At 45.5% G+C, this 17,772-nt stretch overlaps 1 protein-coding gene across 1 annotated transcript in view; it reads right to left on the bottom strand.

The window, feature by feature from the left end:
- The window catches only part of ESR2 (estrogen receptor 2), a 1,269,185-nt gene that overhangs the window by 729,695 nt on the left and 521,718 nt on the right, over window positions 1–17,772 (bottom strand). Inside the window, exon 4 of the mRNA XM_078660316.1 lies at window positions 13,259–13,434. Within this exon, the coding sequence (XP_078516442.1) occupies window positions 13,259–13,434 (176 nt within the window). The remainder of the gene's footprint in view (window positions 1–13,258; window positions 13,435–17,772) is intronic.

Raw genomic sequence — 17,772 nt, 5'->3', positions numbered from 1 at the left:
TAGGGTGGAGGGTAATAAATTAGGAGTATCTTGTAAGGGATCTACCACTCTGCAAATAAACACGCCATTACCTACGCAAATACTGGAACAGTCACCCTCACGACCCAATGTAATCATAAGTGATGAGACATTACACTCTCTGATATAGGCGTCCTTTTACGATCAATGTTACACCCACTCGAACTACGCCTTTCCAAGATCGAAGCTAGCTTAGCGACCATTGAAAAGGCAACGGTGCTCCTAGACGACAGGCTTAAAAAAGTCAATATAGCTCCCAGAGGTGGGGGAGAGACTAGAAACGAGAAAGCTATACCAGCGTCTTCAATTAAGGAAGCTGGTTCAGTCTCTAAGCCCACGCAAGTTCAACAGCCTATATCACACACCCTAAATCGACAGGAGACCACTCGAACTGCAACCCCCAGCTTACCTGAGAATACAGTTGCAGTTGCACTGGGCGAGCAGGGCATCAGTAAAAAATATAGGCCAATGAATCTACCACCAGAGGCAAGCCCTTACACTGTTATTCTGGCTGGCGCCCAGAGTTAAAACCATTTATCAAAGAACCTGTCGCAGCCCTGAAAAATAAGGTTGTGAACTGGCTTTCCATTAATAGGCCCCTCCCCCAAGGAATACATAGTGAGGTCCTGATGGTAAGGAGAGTCCCATGGTTAGGCAACACCAGGAAATCCATCAATGGAGATTGTGTCCTAATTAATTTTAGGGACCCCATGACCGTCTCACACATATGTGGCGGTCATACCCCGACCTAGGGACTTCCATCCAGCCCTTACCTCTATCATTCTTTTATCCACCTTCAAGACACATGCAAGTAGAGGAGGGGTGGGAGACAGTCCATAGGAGGGACGGAAGATGGGGTGAAAGAGAAAGAGGAGCCACCTTCCTTCCTAGATCTTAGCAACCTGCTTATTTTCCAACTTATAACAGGTACAGCACCCTGGACATGGTAGACTGACAGGGTGGACACAGAAGGGGGAGGCCACAAGTGATCATAGGGTCTCTCCACCCATACAATGCATTCCATACTTAAGGGGAAAGGCCCACTGCAAGGAGCATCACACTAGTGGTGAGTTAAACGAAACCTTTGCTCGGACCCCATTAGCTTCGAACAATGCAATAGTTGCCCAGAGGGAAAATCCTGCCAATAACACATTTGTGACGACCGAACCCAATGCGGGCTCTTCTCTATTTCCAACCCCGAGCCTCAACCCTCCCTTTCTAAAGATAATATCTTGGAACGTGGCGGGTTTGGGGAACAAATTAAATTGCCCGGATTGGAGTTCATTCGTCGAGGGCAAGGATATATGCATGTTCCAAGAAACTTGGGCTAGAGAGGATGTATCCCACACAGGATTTGCTGCATTCTCAAAGCCACCAAAGTGGGGGGGGAAGGGGGCGTCCCTCTGGAGGTCTTGCAACATGGGTGGCTGTTGATCTGGGATGCAGGGCAACATTATTTCCCCTAACCACAGAGGACATCCTTGGCGTTATGCTGGTGTGGCCCAATTCAAATAGACTGTTGTTAGTAAATGTTTATTCTAGGCCGGTGGGCATGTCACAAGAATCTCATACCATTGAGGAGCTTTCGACAGCCCTAAGTGAAATCCCGGAGGGTACTCCATTTCTGATAGGAGGGGATTTGAACTGTCATTTTGAACCGCTTCCTGGTCTATTAGATGGACTGTCCCAGGAGGAGGATGCTCTATGGTTAGTACCTCAATCGGCAGCACCTGCCCCCAGAGCATGGACTCCATTGGCCGTCCAAATCACATCCTTGACTCTGAAACATGGCGTACGGGCCTGTAATGGTCGAATACAATCTGACATCCCCCCTAAATGCACATATAACAAGGTGGGTAGGGAGTAAAGACTTGATTATATTCTGGTTCCACTCGCGTTGTGGTCGCATATTATCGACTTCCGGGTGATCGCTAGGGAGGACAGCGACCACGATGCACTGGATCTAGAGTATCTCCAACCTGGTCTAGAGCCTAGGGGGACAGAGGCAGAGCCCTCGGCGCAAGGGTTTGTGTTAACTAACAACAGACGCAGAATAAGGTGGGAGAAATTGGCCTCTAGTCCAGAAAAGTTAGGAGAGTTATATGCCCGGGTTATCCCCATACTTGAAAAGGCTCGTGCAATTGCGGAAAAAACCAGCACCCAGGGCACAAACAAAAAGCTGTGGCCGTTGCACGAAGATCTAATCAAGTCTGTGTCCGAAGTCCTCTTTTCGACTGTAAAAAGTGGTAGCGGCCGACCTATCCGCCGCTCCAGGTATAATGCTGCATGCGGCAAGGCAAAATCTGATTTGCTACTCTCGATTAATGAAGGCAAGGAGAGAGATAAGATCAGGGCTATGAGAAAGGCTTACAAGTGTCTGATTGCCCACGCTAAGAGAGAGTGGGAGCAGGACAAATGGGAAAACCTTACCATTTCTTTGGCTACCAGGGACTCCCGCAAATTCTGGCGTATCGTGAACACTGGCTCTGAGGAGCTAGCCTCGGCAATAGAACCCAATATCGCCCCCAAGGCTTGGCAAGACCACTTCCAATCCCTGTATAGGGCAGTCGATGGGGCCCTATCTTGCTCCCCATTGCCCTCCAGCGATTGTATTGCAGAGGATTCCTTCACAGATTTGGAGGTAAGAGTAGCGATTGCTGGGCTGGCATTAGGTAAAGCACCTGGCCTTGATGGTCTAACGGGCGACCTATTCAGGCAGGAACCCGATGTATGGGTCCCATATTTAATGTTGATGTTCAATGCAATCCTGAGGGGCATGGAGGTACCTGGTACTTGGCTGGGAGCAGAGATTGTCCCAATATACAAGAAGGGGTCGCTTCTGCTCCCAGCCAACTACAGACCTATCAGTCTTATCGATGTTTCTCAGAAACTATTCGGTAGACTGATACTCGATCGTCTCCAAAACTGGATAGAGGAATTCGCCATCCTAAGTCCCCTACAGGCCGGTTTCAGAAGGGGGGTTTCAACTACAGACCAGATCTTCAGTTTGAACCTCCTATTCTGGAAGACTGCGAGAATCGAGGGCGGCAGCTTGTACACGGTTTTCGTGGACTTGCGAGCAGCCTTCGATCTAGTCCCTAGAGACAAATTATGGTCCATTCTAGCAGACCTAGGTATCCCGGTTGATATCTTGTCAATTCTGATAAGACTACACCAGGGGAACTTTGCCAGGGTCAGGTGCGGCAGAGGGGGGGCACTCTCAGGAGGTTTCCGCGTTGACAGGGGGGTAAGACAGGGCTGTGTGCTTGCGCCGACTCTGTTCTGCCTCTTTGTCAATGGGGTAATCGACCATCTGAATAGGCTCAGTGACATTGATGCCCCTAAGCTCAATGGCAACCGGGTGCCCGCTATCATGTTTGCCGATGACACCCTGCTGCTGTCCAAGTCCCCCATGGGCATTCAACGGGTACTAGATGGGTTCTCGACCTTTTGTGCAGAGCGCAGGTTGGAGATCAACGCCCTTAAAACCAAATATATGATCCTCAACCCGCCATCCTCAACCCGCTCGAATCCTACCATAGGGCCGCTAAGACTCGAGAGGGTTTTCACTTTTGAATACTTGGGGGTAACAATTAACCAGAACAAGACGTGGGATTCACACCGAGTCAAGGCAAACATGAAATTGGCCCAGCTTACGGGCGGTATCTGTAGGATGGCAAGTGGGTCTACTTACAAGCCTTTTGGCCCCCTCCTCCAAATCTATAAAATGCAGGCAAGAGGGGCAGTCACCTAAGGCGGAGAATTATGGGGTCATACACCTGCCCAGAAATTGCAGATTAGCAAGAACAACTTTATTAGGCAGTTGGCAGCTTTACCATCTAGCACTCCACTGCTTCCGCTGAGATTAGATCTGGGTCTCAGACCTATTACAGAAGAACTGGGACTCAAACCTTAAATTTTTTGGCATAGAATCTGGACCCAGCCAGAACTATCCAATTATAGGTCTGAGCTCGAAGAGATCTTACGCCTACCTAATGCTGGACAAATCCCATGGCTGAGATATATCATACAGATCTGTGAGACACTGGGAAGTCCGAAATTGTGGACAGATCCTGGAAACGAATGCGGTAGGTTCCCACGCAAATGTCTTTCTAGGGCGTTCTACGAGCACAAACGTATTGTCTCAATTGAGAGCACACGCAAGGGATCTCTAACCAATTTGTTTATCAAAATCAAAGACTCATACCATCTACAATCTGTTCTTGATGGCATTAGTCCTGTCCTCACCAGGAAAATATTTATGCAGTGGCGATATGGATCTCTCCCTCTTCGGGCATTTACGGACCGCTGGGCAAAACCCCATTCCACAACACAGTGCCCAGCATGCTCTTATCCCAGTGAAACTGACTTGCCCATTATATTTTTTTGCACAGCTTACCACAGACCCAGGAAATACTGGCTTGTCCCACTTCTCAAAAACCTTGGCTTTAGGGACTATTCTCCAGCGTATAGAATACTAAAGACTGATTTATCCCCTCCAATCGTGTTTGCAGTGGCAAAATTCTTAACTGCTTTGTGGCATATTCGTAAACACTACACTTAGCCAATTATAGGATAATGAACTGTATTTGCTGATTCTAAAATCCTTTGTATTTTGACTCATCAATTTAGATTAATTGTACTGTTTTTATATTTTTATACTGTTCACTGTTTTTATTTGTGTTAAATTGCTGTATACTTTTATGATCTATATTTGATCGAAATAAAGAAGAAAGTAAGTAAAACAAAGATCAAGAAAAAATACTTATGCAGTAAAAAGTGAAAATTCTGGAAAGAGTGGGATAAGGAAAGAGAAGAGTTTTGATCACTGAAAGAGATTGCTTTTCCACTGTTCATGCTTCCACAAAGGGAGGGTGGCCCTTTCAGGATAAGTTGGATAGTCTGGGTACCTTTTTATAGTTCATCTGTAACTCCTGCAAAGTATGATCTCTCCATGCAATCTAGAGATTTCATACTTGGAGTTGAAGTTTGTTTGGACCATACAACTATCTTTATGCACCCCTTTGTGATCTATGTTTCCGCTCATTGTGGCTCTACTTATATGGTGGAAGCTGCTCTAGCAATTGATTGACCCAGTATGGGTGTATTCAAACATATCGTATTTTCCTCCTCTTTCTTTTAGATGCATTTACTGTGGAAGGCAATGCTTTCAAAACATACATAAGCTGATCAGATAGTATAAATGATAGTTAAGCTTGCTTTCCCTTTTCTGCCACTTGCAGAGATCTGACCAGAAATCTTGTCCTTAGGAGTTCCATTTGTGACAGTACAAAAGCAGATATAGCATGAACTCAATCTGTTGATCTCTACACAGGCAGATACTGGGTGGGTTCTTGTTTCTCCTTGCCTCGACCTCATTAGTTGGTAGCCAGTTGTACTGTGCAAGAAAGCACCATTTTCTTTCCACTCTATTCTCCAAATGGTCAAAGAGTTCATCATTGTAGGATGATCTTTAAACAAATTAATCCAAGGCAAACATTTAGTTAATGTCATCTTTATTTCCCTGCCTTCAAGTCATAGAGTTTTTTTTTCACAGAAAAGTAGTGTCAAATTCTTCTGGAGCATGTTGTAAGTAAGCCTGCAGCAATAGTTTCAGTTTTTTTCTACAAGACTTTGAAATGTCTAGATTAGTTCTTATAGGAGCAGAAATAATCTGCTCCATCCATTTCACTCTTTATTTATTGCAGCACCTACCAAGCAGATGAGATTCTGTACAAAGTAAGAAATTTCCACAGTTTGGAAAGATTTTGCTCACCATTTTCCTTCGTGACTGAATGCTCTTGCAAATAATGTGCTGATACTCAAACTTTTAAAAAATGTATTCTTTTTATCTTGTGTCACAGAAGGTTGGCTCTGATGAAATTTCACATCAAGCTCTCCCTGCTCAACATTAGATACCTATACAAAATATTCTAGCCAAAAAAACTGGAGGTTGTCTAGCCATTGTTTACAAAGCTTCTTTTCAGACCATACTATCACCCTTAAACAATTTAGCTGCCATTATTACATTGAAGTTTTAACCTCAGAGGTAATTATGGACTCCAATCTCTGCCTCGTACTTCAATTGAAGCAAGTGGCCAGGCAAAGTTTCCACATGATGACATGTGAAGTCTTTGATAAATATTTCCAAACCTCGCCTTCTCAAACAAGGTTCAAGCTAGCATTGACCTAGTACTCTCCTATCGTTATTATGCCATAGGGCTATACGTTTCAGCACTCCTCCTTATACTACAGAAATGACAGAGGGTCCAGAATGCTGCTTCTAAACAGATTCTCAATCTATTTATTTGGACACCCAACATGCCCGACATCATAGCTGTTGACAGGCTGCCAATAAATAGAAAGATCACCTGATAAGCAGTGTGCATTGCTGATCATACAAACCATAGAACTGCAGCATACTAACTTCAAACAAAGACATCATGCCTATTGCCAAATAAGACCACTGCTCTCCAGGCTGAGTCCACTGTTGATCAGTCCCACTTGGGTGCAGCTCCATCTGGGTGCGGACAGATAAACCTTGGAACTCAATCCCTGCATTAATAAGACTTGATAATCACCTGGGATTCTGGGGAGTACTAACATTCTCGCTCTTCCCATGAATATAATCATAAGTCGCAGATGATGATCTATTGGTAATTAACTTTATCTGACTGTCTCTATTCTCACACTCTCCACAACACTTCACAATTATGAGCAGTGACATACGTCACCTTGCCTTTGAACTTCATGCAACATCTTCTACCTATGACATTCTAGGTCTACCACAGACTGCAAATGGCACCGAGGAAACGGATGCAAATTGGAGAAATCCATTAACTCATTAAGGGTGACAATATAAGAATATAAGCCAATCCATCCAATATAAAACACATGTTCATTACCACTATCATGTGAATTGATGATTCAACAGACCAAATTCTACCAGATGCTACTTGTCCTTTTATTTTTTTAAATATAGAAAATATTTGGGGTTTGGCAGAATAAAACAACATCCATAAATGAGAGGTGGTCTCCACACCAAAGATACAGTAACTCCACCTCATTCAGGGGTAGATAGATGTCAGGTTTCCAAAGGTGCAGCCTCAGCTATGTACTGAATGCCCTTGTTTAGGGCAGAAAGGGAAACAATGTCCACCTCACACATCGAGAAAATTGCCGTTACAGAAATAAATCCCCGCTTGGGGTTGTTTCTGCCAAACAAAAAGAAATGCTGTGCTGACCGCCATGACATGGTGACATGCTGGGCATTACTTTTTGTTGAAAGTGATCCTACCGGCTCAGCAGAACCTCTTTTGGTAAAAAATGCACAACTTTTTGAACAGGGAATTTACAAACGGGGGAGGGCTGCATGAGGTTGATTGAAACAGAGCCTCCACGGCCATCTTGACTTGGCAGCCTAATAGGCATATAATAACTATGATTAAAGAGAAAATACTTGGGGCCAGTCCTTCACGTTAACCTACAAACCTTTCACTAAGGAGTTCCTTCTATTACTTGGACTGCAAAGTCCTTTTCATTTTAAATTTTTACATAGTGTGAAAATAGTTTCCTTTCAACTACAACGTGACAAAATTGTGGCTGCAGCTACTGCTCCGAAATTGCCATTTTTGGAATTTTTACTATTTGTGGCCTCCCAATTCCATGTTTCCAAGAGCCATGTCTTTTTCACAAGCATTTCCAGAACGAACGCACAGAAAGTTACACTTATTGTAAAAATAAAATAAAAATAGAACCCTAAATCTCTGCACTCTCTGGTGATCTCGCATTGAAATGAAAGTACGGGCCAGTAATTCAATGATTACATTTTAAAGTCCATTATCCTCTTTCAGACTGAAGGATGATATCTGTTATTAAAAATGAGATGATTGTAGAAGGCTGAAGCATAAAGTGCATATTATGACTTCAATTTTAATTGTTTTCATACCATCCTAGGGTCTTATTTATGAGCCCCTTCCAACACTTTTGCGATGCAGGTACGTCACTTTTCGTGAAGCAGCGGCAGCGTAAAAAATACGCCAAGTTGCACCATATTTACAAAGTGACAAATCTAGGCAGATGTGTCATCCCTGTGCCACATTATACCTGCATCAGGTATAATGTATGCACGGTGGGGGTTCCCCCAAAGAAGGCCTCCTAGAAGTCACACAGAGAAAGCGTCCCTTCATGGACGTCACTGCGTCAAAACCTTACACCTGCCTCATAGCAGGCATAAGCTGACGCAGTGCAATAGTTATAGGCCTCCCCCATGCATTGCTGGAGTTGTGTAATGCTTATGACACAACTTCAGCAATGCGTGTGTTTTGCGCCGACAGATACGTCAGGATTCCTGACGCATATGTCAATCCTGGGAACATGGAGCGCCATACAGTTAATATGGGGCATTCATGGTGTCGCAAGGAAGGGAAAAGTGTTGCATCGCTGTTTTACGACAGTGATGCAACACTTTTCATAAATTAAGCCCCTAATGTTTTTCTTAGGCACCAAAGAATCAACAGATCCCCGCCCAGATTTCAATTTAAGCTTTGAGAAATAGTGGAACATGTATTTTTTGTAAACTGTTTGCCTTGAGAGAGACCCACTGCATTTGCGATCAAAATATGTATTGAAAACAATATAGATGATTAAAACGAGTAAAAAGCAAATGTCTCTGACCCTTAGATTGTCCCGTATTGCTCCGTCTGGAGCAAACAGAATAGGTAATTTCCCCAAAAAGTCACTTCTTTACCTTACAATCGCACACCATGCACTTTTGACATTAATGGATGCAGACAGACTGTATATATGTATTTTCTTTATACAACACTGTAGAAATGCTGCGAAACAATAACACAAATAAATCTATTTTTTTGCCAGAACCTCTTAGGCTTTATAAACCAAATATAGAACTTGTAAAACATTTATCAACATCTGTGTCTTTACTCTTTTACTCTGGGGCCTCTCATGCATCTCAGGGGATTCAGCTCTCTTCATCTTCTACAGAAGTAGTTTTCGGCAATCAAGGGCTCTATCTAAGTAGTCAACTTTCTTGATTGCTTAATAATTCATTACTAATAGGCACTGTTTTCCTATATTTATATTTGTTATTTGTTAGTTTGTTATTACTCAACATCAGTGTTTTTATTGCGGTCGTAATGACCAAGGTGTCATCAATTGTATAGTTTCCTCACTCTCCATCCACTACCTTCCCTTCCTTTTCCCGTAGGGGCATTTATATATGTGATTTAGTTCATTGATGTATTTTATGAATTCTGTTCTATTGTACACGTTGTGATTAAAAACAATGCTGTGATATTTTGATTCTGAATTTATTTAAGTCTTTATACATTGATAGTACTTGGGACCACCTTGTTGATATCACCCAGACCTGATAAATGCAGTTGTGGTCCGTTCAGGTAACAGCGGTGTAGCGGTGTTGCCGTGTAAGGGGGGATTTTGAGGAACGATGCAGAGAGAAAATCAAATAAATAATACATTTTCCCTCTGCTTCGTCCCTCAAAATCCCCCTTAACCTGGCCCCACCGTTGTTACCCGCAGGGACCGTGGCTGGATAAATGCATGTCCAAAACACTGAATGAATCCCTACCGTGGAGGAGCAATCAGAGTTACCAACTCTCTGACTGTGTAGGGGAGAAGCAGCAAATGCTCTTCCCTCTCCTGATCTTCCCTCCCCATCCCACACAAGAAAGGGCTGTATGAAAGCCTGAAACACATCAACTGCCATCTCCACACATAAGGTAAATGTGTGCAGATTTAAGCCCCCTGTTTTCTCTGGAATGTGGAAAAGTGTGCAAATTTGGACCTCCTTTTCCTGGATCTGCATGTTATTCCCAATTCTGGGAGAAATAACTTGAGAGAACTTGAAATGCCCAGATTTAGGTGTGACAATGTCATCCCTGGGAACTCCTAAATTAATGAGGGCCTTTGTGCATGAGATCTTAAAAAATCATTTATAATTTAAAAGAAAGAATTAAGACATTTTGAGCAGAAGAGGTGCAGGTGGCCTCATACTGTGGGTCTTGGGGGAGTAGAACTTAGCAATGATTGGTAAAACCTTAAGTAATTGCAAGCAAAGTGGGATGCAATGCCAACCCGCTGAAGCAGTTCATCATTCTATGTCCTATGGCTGTAAAATAATGTAAAAAAATATTATTTTGGTTATTAACCCAGGGCCACAGAGCACTTGTGAGGGTAAACCAGTCTGCTCTGACTTGTAGTGATGTAATCAGTAACTTTAGTATCAATCCGGAGAACCCTAAGTTTGCCAGTGACACCCAAAATGGCCATCTAGTTATGCTTAGCCCTGGCCTTTTTAGTGTATCTGAAATAATACCGTAGGTGAAGTAACAAATGTATGAATTATTTGATTTCATCATTATGAAAAGAACTGAACAATAGGAGGAAATGTAAGTGGCGAGACATCTAAAGAGGTTATTCAAAAAAACGCAGAAATTAAAAGATGCACCAGTTGTCTACTAGAGTAATTTAAAGGAGTAAAAGACCTTTAGTTTCGAAATCTCTCACCATCAAGTGTTGTACATTACTTGTGAACACCAAGGGGAAGTAAGTCACAATACTAAAGGCCTGGTTCTGAGTTTTGTAGAGGAGTACTGCATCACGAACATGACAGATATTGTGTCCACCTTACAGTGCTTTATATCCCAATGTACGTGTCATGAGTTGTACAGGATATCAGTAATGTTTTTCATGGAGTAACATTGTGACAAACTCTAAACTAGGCCCTAAATTACAATTTGTTGTAGTGCAATAATATCATATCCAGAATTTTGGCTATTATAATATTATGGAAATAAGTATTTATATGGAAGTATACATTAAAGTTTCTTGACTCTACATTTTGCGCACCTTTCATTCATAATATTGTGCTAGTAAGTATTCTGTTCAAGGTATTTTGCCAGGACCAAATTTAAAAGTTAATATTGTTGTAAAACCTCCATCAGAGTTTGGAACTCCAACCGGCATTTTATATTCTCGCACAATCCTTGTGCCATTGTTGTGCACATCTTTGTTTCCCTTTTTAGGATTGTGGCCATCTTCTAGTTCGATATCAGCTGTGTACTGGAGTTGCCATCCCTACGTTCAAGTCCACTCTTAGACCCGCTGAATAGTTCCTACACAGCAGGCAATGCCCAGGCTTATCTAAGTGAGGCTATTACACCATCAGCACGAAGTAAAATTCTGTCCATGAGACTAATCACTTTAGGAATCGCGGATTTTAATCCTGCGTGGGCTCGTAGAGGGGAAACCACTAAATGCAGACTCTGCCCATTCAAGAGGGAATTGTGGCTCCACCTTCTATGTTGTTGCCCCAATCTTCTCAAGGAACGAAGGCGATTACTACGTCCGATTTGCTCCGCCAACAAAACAAAATCCTGTAGCGAAGTGTCAGCCATGTGTTTTTCCAAGTCCAGCACGATGATCCTAGCTAGACTGGGGAAATGTATCCATCACATCAGGACTGCCCTAAAACTGGCAAATGAACGTAATAAAACTTTGGAGAAGAACATTACAACACCAGCACAAGGGCGTTGAGGTGGCCTAGTCCGTGCATTGATGCTTGTCTGCACTTCCAACATCCCGTCCTGGAAAGCCCCTCTCAATGTTAATGGTCTAGAGGCCAAGGGGAATGAATCATAGCCTGATAATGCTCCCATTGAACAACAAGGGAGTCCGGGCCGCCTTCAAAGCCACACCTCCATAAACACAAATCTGGGGAAGATTGACTTTGGTGGAACTTGGGGAGGGGAGTCAAACTTTTCTTATCAAAACATATTTTAAACCCCAGTTACAAAAAACAGGTTTTAATTATTTGTTCTAGTTGCAATATGATGAGCACCTTTTACTATAATGATTTTAATTAATTGTACAGTTAATAATAAAAATTTACTGGAGTTGCCACAACTTCATATAGCTGATCCTCCCATGAACCTTCTTGATGGATGTCAGTAAAGGCATTACAACATCCTGCAGTGGTAGCATCAACAACCCATTCTTGATAATGAAGTATACACAGCAAGGGCCTGTCAAATGCTGTCATTGCTAGCTAGATCCCAATGCTACATAGTGGTGATTCAACCTCATGCTTCCTTTTCCATCACCCTACTCTTTCCCTCATCTTATTTTACAATTGCAGGTTCTATTTCATGCCCCTAACTCCCCATTCCACCTTTTCTGCCTTTCTCTTTCTTACTCTGGGTCAAACTCTGAAGATGGAAAATAACTTTGGGTCCCCAACTGTGTGTGCATTTGCCCATCAGCTGCAACCACTGTGGGCCCTATATTCAAGCCCCTTGTGCAGCCAGTGCGTCACTATTAATAAGGGAAAAAATGAACCTGTGTGTCCACCAGCTAAATAGCCCCTCTCAATCATGCCTGCCATATTGAACTTTCAGGGATTAGATCAACAGGTGGTTGACTCAGCTCAGCTCTACTGTAAGAGACCTTTCAGTCATCGCCTTTCTGGAAATCTGATGATTTTAACATACACTACTCCATTTTGTAGCTTGAACCGGTTACAGGACATGCTATTGTGTTAAGGTGTGGCCCTCTGATATTACTTGCATTTTTAAATCTGATTAAAAAAACGCATGAAGAAATACCCTGCACAACATCACAGTGATTCACAGGTCCAAGGACAAAAGCTATTTTGGTAACTGTTGTTTGTTTCTTTGTGGTGAATGGTATTTACGCTAAGTATGTAATGTTTGACATTGAAAATGTTGGTAAGTTTGTGAACATCACCTGCCTTCGGTAAAACTTTTTACCTGCAAAAAAGGTTTTTAAAGGATATCAATTGGACAAAATCTTTTTTTATCAGATAACTCACCCAATGAAAACAGTTTTAGCAGCTTTTCCCAGCAAAAAAAGAGCAAATACCCTCAATTAATTAATTCTTCACTTTGTGAAGAGTATGTATTTGTTGTTGCCAAAATGATGAAAAACTAATCAGAAGATCACCCAGTAACTCCGGGTCTGAAAGTTATTCCCCATTTGGAGAAAAAAACTTGTAATGGCCAGACTTTGGTGTGGAGGTACAGGCCGATAATGTAGATTCCAGCTCCTGGTAGCTCTGCACGAAAGTTGGCCACCCCATAAAAAGCGCCTTATTGAAAGCATGAACACATGACCACGATAGAAATTAACAGAAAACAAAATATATCATCAAAACGCTAAGTATTGACCGGACAGCTTTCCTTACCTTGAATACTTCTTTTAAAGAATGCCTTGCATCCTTCACAGGACCAAACGCCATAGTGATACCCCGAAGCATAATCACTGCACACAGCACAGAAATGTGTGTCCCTTTTAGAGCCAGGGTTGTTTGGAATGTGACTTGGACAATCGCCACCGCTCGTTTTCCTCTTTAATATTTCCCTGTTGAGAAAGTAAAGCCAAGACGTTCAGAGGAATCTCACCCACAAAAAGGGAAAAGGTTTTAAATATGCCAGAGTTGAAGGCATAATTTATTTCACTCACTTTGAAAAAACGTTTTGGAACCAGTATTAAACAGGTTGAATGAACATATGCCAGTGAAGTATTTCTTAAATGATTCGGACGACAAAGTGTTGCCCAAAAGCTGAAAATCAAACTGTAGAAAGTCAGAGTTTGTGATTTCAAAAGACGCAGGGGCATATTTACAAGGGCTTTATCTCCGTTTTTGGCTTAAAAAGCCAAAAAAGCGGAGATAAAACTATTGCCCTATTTACAAGAGGGTGCTAACATGCATAATCGCATGTTAGCACCCTTTTCCCCGACGCCTCCCTTTGCATCTCTAATGAGATGCAAAGTGGGTGTCACTGGGCGTACCGCAATGGACTACCTTGTAAAATATCGCTGATGTTCACAACGCGATATTTACAGCCCACAGGCATAATTAATTTATATTTATGTTTCTAATACATTTTCTGGTGCATATCTGTTTTCCCTAACCCTTTGTGTATGGCATATCTGCAGAGTATGCAATCCTAATGCATGGAGTTAGAGACTTTGTGAAATTTCTCTAAAAAACTTGTTTTTTGGTTTTAAATATTTTTTTTTCAAGGTGGTTTCCCCTTTCCCTAGCTCACCTGAAAAACTGGGACTACTTTTCGGTACTCTCAAATTGCACTTTTGTAGTACCTTACACTGGTACTGCAAACCTCCATTCTTTTCTATGGGAGGGTGTTGCAGTACATGTGGTTGCCCATGTGTATGTGGTATTGGACTTACAAAAGTTTTTTGTTTTATAGTAGTAATTTACACTCTGAGTTTGTGAACACTAAAAAGTGGTAAACTTGCTCAAAAGTGTAAACTTACTCATAAGTGTAAGTTACCTTTGTAAATCATGCTCATGCCTTTCGATTTTATCTCCCCCTCTGAATTGACTAAGGCCTAGATTCCCCAAATTTTGATTGATATGCTTTCCCTATTAATGCTATAGAAGAACAACTTATATTTTACATGTAATCTTTGGATGGACACACAAACGTGGCTGCTGTCTAATCAATTTCATTCTTTGAACTGGAACAAGCAGGTTCATTATTACAGTCCTACTGCAGAGGCAGAATATTGGACATGGAAAAGCTTTCTGCTCTCTTTTGGAAACGCATTAGCATCAGTTATCCGTTGTTCCCTGCAGAATATTAGGCAAGTTGGTTTCATATGTTCTTTCCTACCACATTCTAGTTCCTACTATTAGGGATTTGGTTATAACAGCTTATAAACGCATACCGCATCTACATTGTTAAAGTGGTTTGCTGGTGGAAATTTTGCTGGCACAGCAGCATTTCCCTTTCAAAGCATGGCCACCTAAGGTGGCATTTTGCCTTTTGAAGATTTGTGTTGGACTTTAAACTAATTGATACAGCATACTCTAAAGTGACAAAGTTTCCACTCCTTGCCTCTTAAGCAGCAAATAGTAGGCTGGTGAGGGACTAAAGGTCGGACATCGGGGGAACCCAGTGACGTTACCTGGGGTTAAAAGGACACCAGTTGTTTGACCACGGAGGCTTCACCGTTAAGGCAGCGTTTTTGAACTCCATTGACTCCATTGAGCCCGCATCTCACCGCACCCGCTTCGCGGGTGCCGCATCGTCCAGGAGTGTCTGGGGCAGCATCACCCAAGGACAGGAGCGGTAAGGCGGTTCCGGGCAAGAGGCTCAGCTGGGCTGCGAGATTGCGGGGACTCCAACATCCAGGAGTCCCTGTGAGACCGATAGTCAGCATCCGGTCCGCTCTCCCTGCGGGCCAGCCCCCCGCCCACCTGAGGATTGTAAAAGCTCCCTGCATCTTCTCCTCGCTGGGACACCAGTTGTTTGACCACAGAGGCTTCACCGTTAAGGCAGCGTTTTTGAACTCCATTGAGCCCGCATCTTGCCGCACCCGCTTCGCGGGTGCCGCATCGTCCAGGAGTGTCTGGGGCAGCATCACCCAAGGACAGGAGCGGTAAGGCGGTTCCGGGCAAGAGGCTCAGCGGGGCTGCGAGCGTGCGGGGACTCCAACATCCAGGAGTCCCTGCGAGACCGATAGTCAGCATCCGGTCCGCTCTCCCTGCGGGCCCACCCCCCGCCCACCTGAGGATTGTAAAAGCTCCCTGCATCTTCTCCTCGCTGGGACACCAGTTGTTTGACCACGGAGGCATCACCGTTAAGGCAGCGTTTTTGAACTCCATTGAGCCCGCATCTCGCCGCACCCGCTTCGCGGGTGCCGCATCGTCCAGGAGTGTCTGGGGCAGCATCACCCAAGGACAGGAGCGGTAAGGCGGTTCCTGGCAAGAGGCTCAGCGGGGCTGCGAGCGTGCGGGGACTCCAACATCCAGGAGTCCCTGCGAGACCGATAGTCAGCATCCGGTCCGCTCTCCCTGCGGGCCCGCCCCCCGCCCACCTGAGGATTGTAAAAGCTCCCTGCATCTTCTCCTCGCTGGGACACCAGTTGTCTGACCACGGAGGCTTCACCGTTAAGGCAGCGTTTTTGAACTCCATTGAGCCCGCATCTCGCCGCACCCGCTTCGCGGGTGCCGCATCGTCCAGGAGTGTCTGGGGCAGCATCACCCAAGGACAGGAGCGGTAAGGCGGTTCCGGGCAAGAGGCTCAGTGGGGCTGCGAGCGTGCGGGGACTCCAACATCCAGGAGTCCCTGCGAGACCGATAGTCAGCATCCGGTCCGCTCTCCCTGCGGGCCCGCCCCCCGCCCACCTGAGGATTGTAAAAGCTCCCTGCATCTTCTCCTCGCTGGGACACCAGTTGTTTGACCACGGAGGCTTCACCGTTAAGGCAGCGTTTTTGAACTCCATTGAGCCCGCATCTCGCCGCACCCGCTTCGCGGGTGCCGCATCATCCAGGAGTGTCTGGGGCAGCATCACCCAAGGACAGGAGCGGTAAGGCGGTTCCGGGCAAGAGGCTAAGCGGGGCTGCGAGCGTGCGGGGACTCCAACATCCAGGAGTCCCTGCGAGACCGATAGTCAGCATCCGGTCCGCTCTCCCTGCGGGCCCGCCCCCTGCCCACCTGAGGATTGTAAAAGCTCCCTGCATCTTCTCCTCGCTGGGACACCAGTTGTCTGACCACGGAGGCTTCACCGTTAAGGCAGCGTTTTTGAACTCCATTGAGCCCGCATCTCGCCGCACCCGCTTCGCGGGTGCCGCATCATCCAGGAGTGTCTGGGGCAGCATCACCCAAGGACAGGAGCGGTAAGGCGGTTCCGGGCAAGAGGCTCAGCGGGGCTGCGAGCGTGCGGGGACTCCAACATCCAGGAGTCCCTGCGAGACCGATAGTCAGCATCCGGTCCGCTCTCCCTGCGGGCCCGCCCCCCGCCCACCTGAGGATTGTAAAAGCTCCCTGCATCTTCTCCTCGCTGGGACACCAGTTGTTTGACCACAGAGGCTTCACCGTTAAGGCAGCGTTTTTGAACTCCATTGAGCCCGCATCTTGCCGCACCCGCTTCGCGGGTGCCGCATCGTCCAGGAGTGTCTGGGGCAGCATCACCCAAGGACAGGAGCGGTAAGGCGGTTCCGGGCAAGAGGCTCAGCGGGTCTGCGAGCGTGCGGGGACTCCAACATCCAGGAGTCCCTGCGAGACCGATAGTCAGCATCCGGTCCGCTCTCCCTGCGGGCCCACCCCCGCCAACCTGAGGATTGTAAAAGCTCCCTGCATCTTCTCCTCGCTGGGACACCAGTTGTCTGACCACGGAGGCTTCACCGTTAAGGCAGCGTTTTTGAACTCCATTGAGCCCGCATCTCGCCGCACCCGCTTCGCGGGTGCCGCATCGTCCAGGAGTGTCTGGGGCAGCATCACCCAAGGACAGGAGCGGTAAGGCGGTTCCGGGCAAGAGGCTCAGCGGGGCTGCGAGCGTGCGGGGACTCCAACATCCAGGAGTCCCTGCGAGACCGATAGTCAGCATCCGGTCCGCTCTCCCTGCGGGCCCGCCCACCTGAGGATTGTAAAAGCTCCCTGCATCTTCTCCTCGCTGGGACACCAGTTGTTTGACCACAGAGGCTTCACCGTTAAGGCAGCGTTTTTGAACTCCATTGAGCCCGCATCTCGCCGCACCCGCTTTGCGGGTGCCGCATCGTCCAGGAGTGTCTGGGGCAGCATCACCCAAGGACAGGAGCGGTAAGGCGGTTCCGGGCAAGAGGCTCAGCGGGGCTGCGAGCGTGCGGGGACTCCAACATCCAGGAGTCCCTGCGAGACCGATAGTTAGCATCCGGTCCGCTCTCCCTGCGGGCCCGCCCACCCGCCT

Source organism: Lissotriton helveticus, chromosome 9 (assembly GCF_964261635.1).
Source record: "Lissotriton helveticus chromosome 9, aLisHel1.1, whole genome shotgun sequence".
Lineage (NCBI taxonomy): Eukaryota > Metazoa > Chordata > Amphibia > Caudata > Salamandridae > Lissotriton > Lissotriton helveticus.
This window is presented reverse-complemented; position numbering and strand designations above follow the sequence as displayed.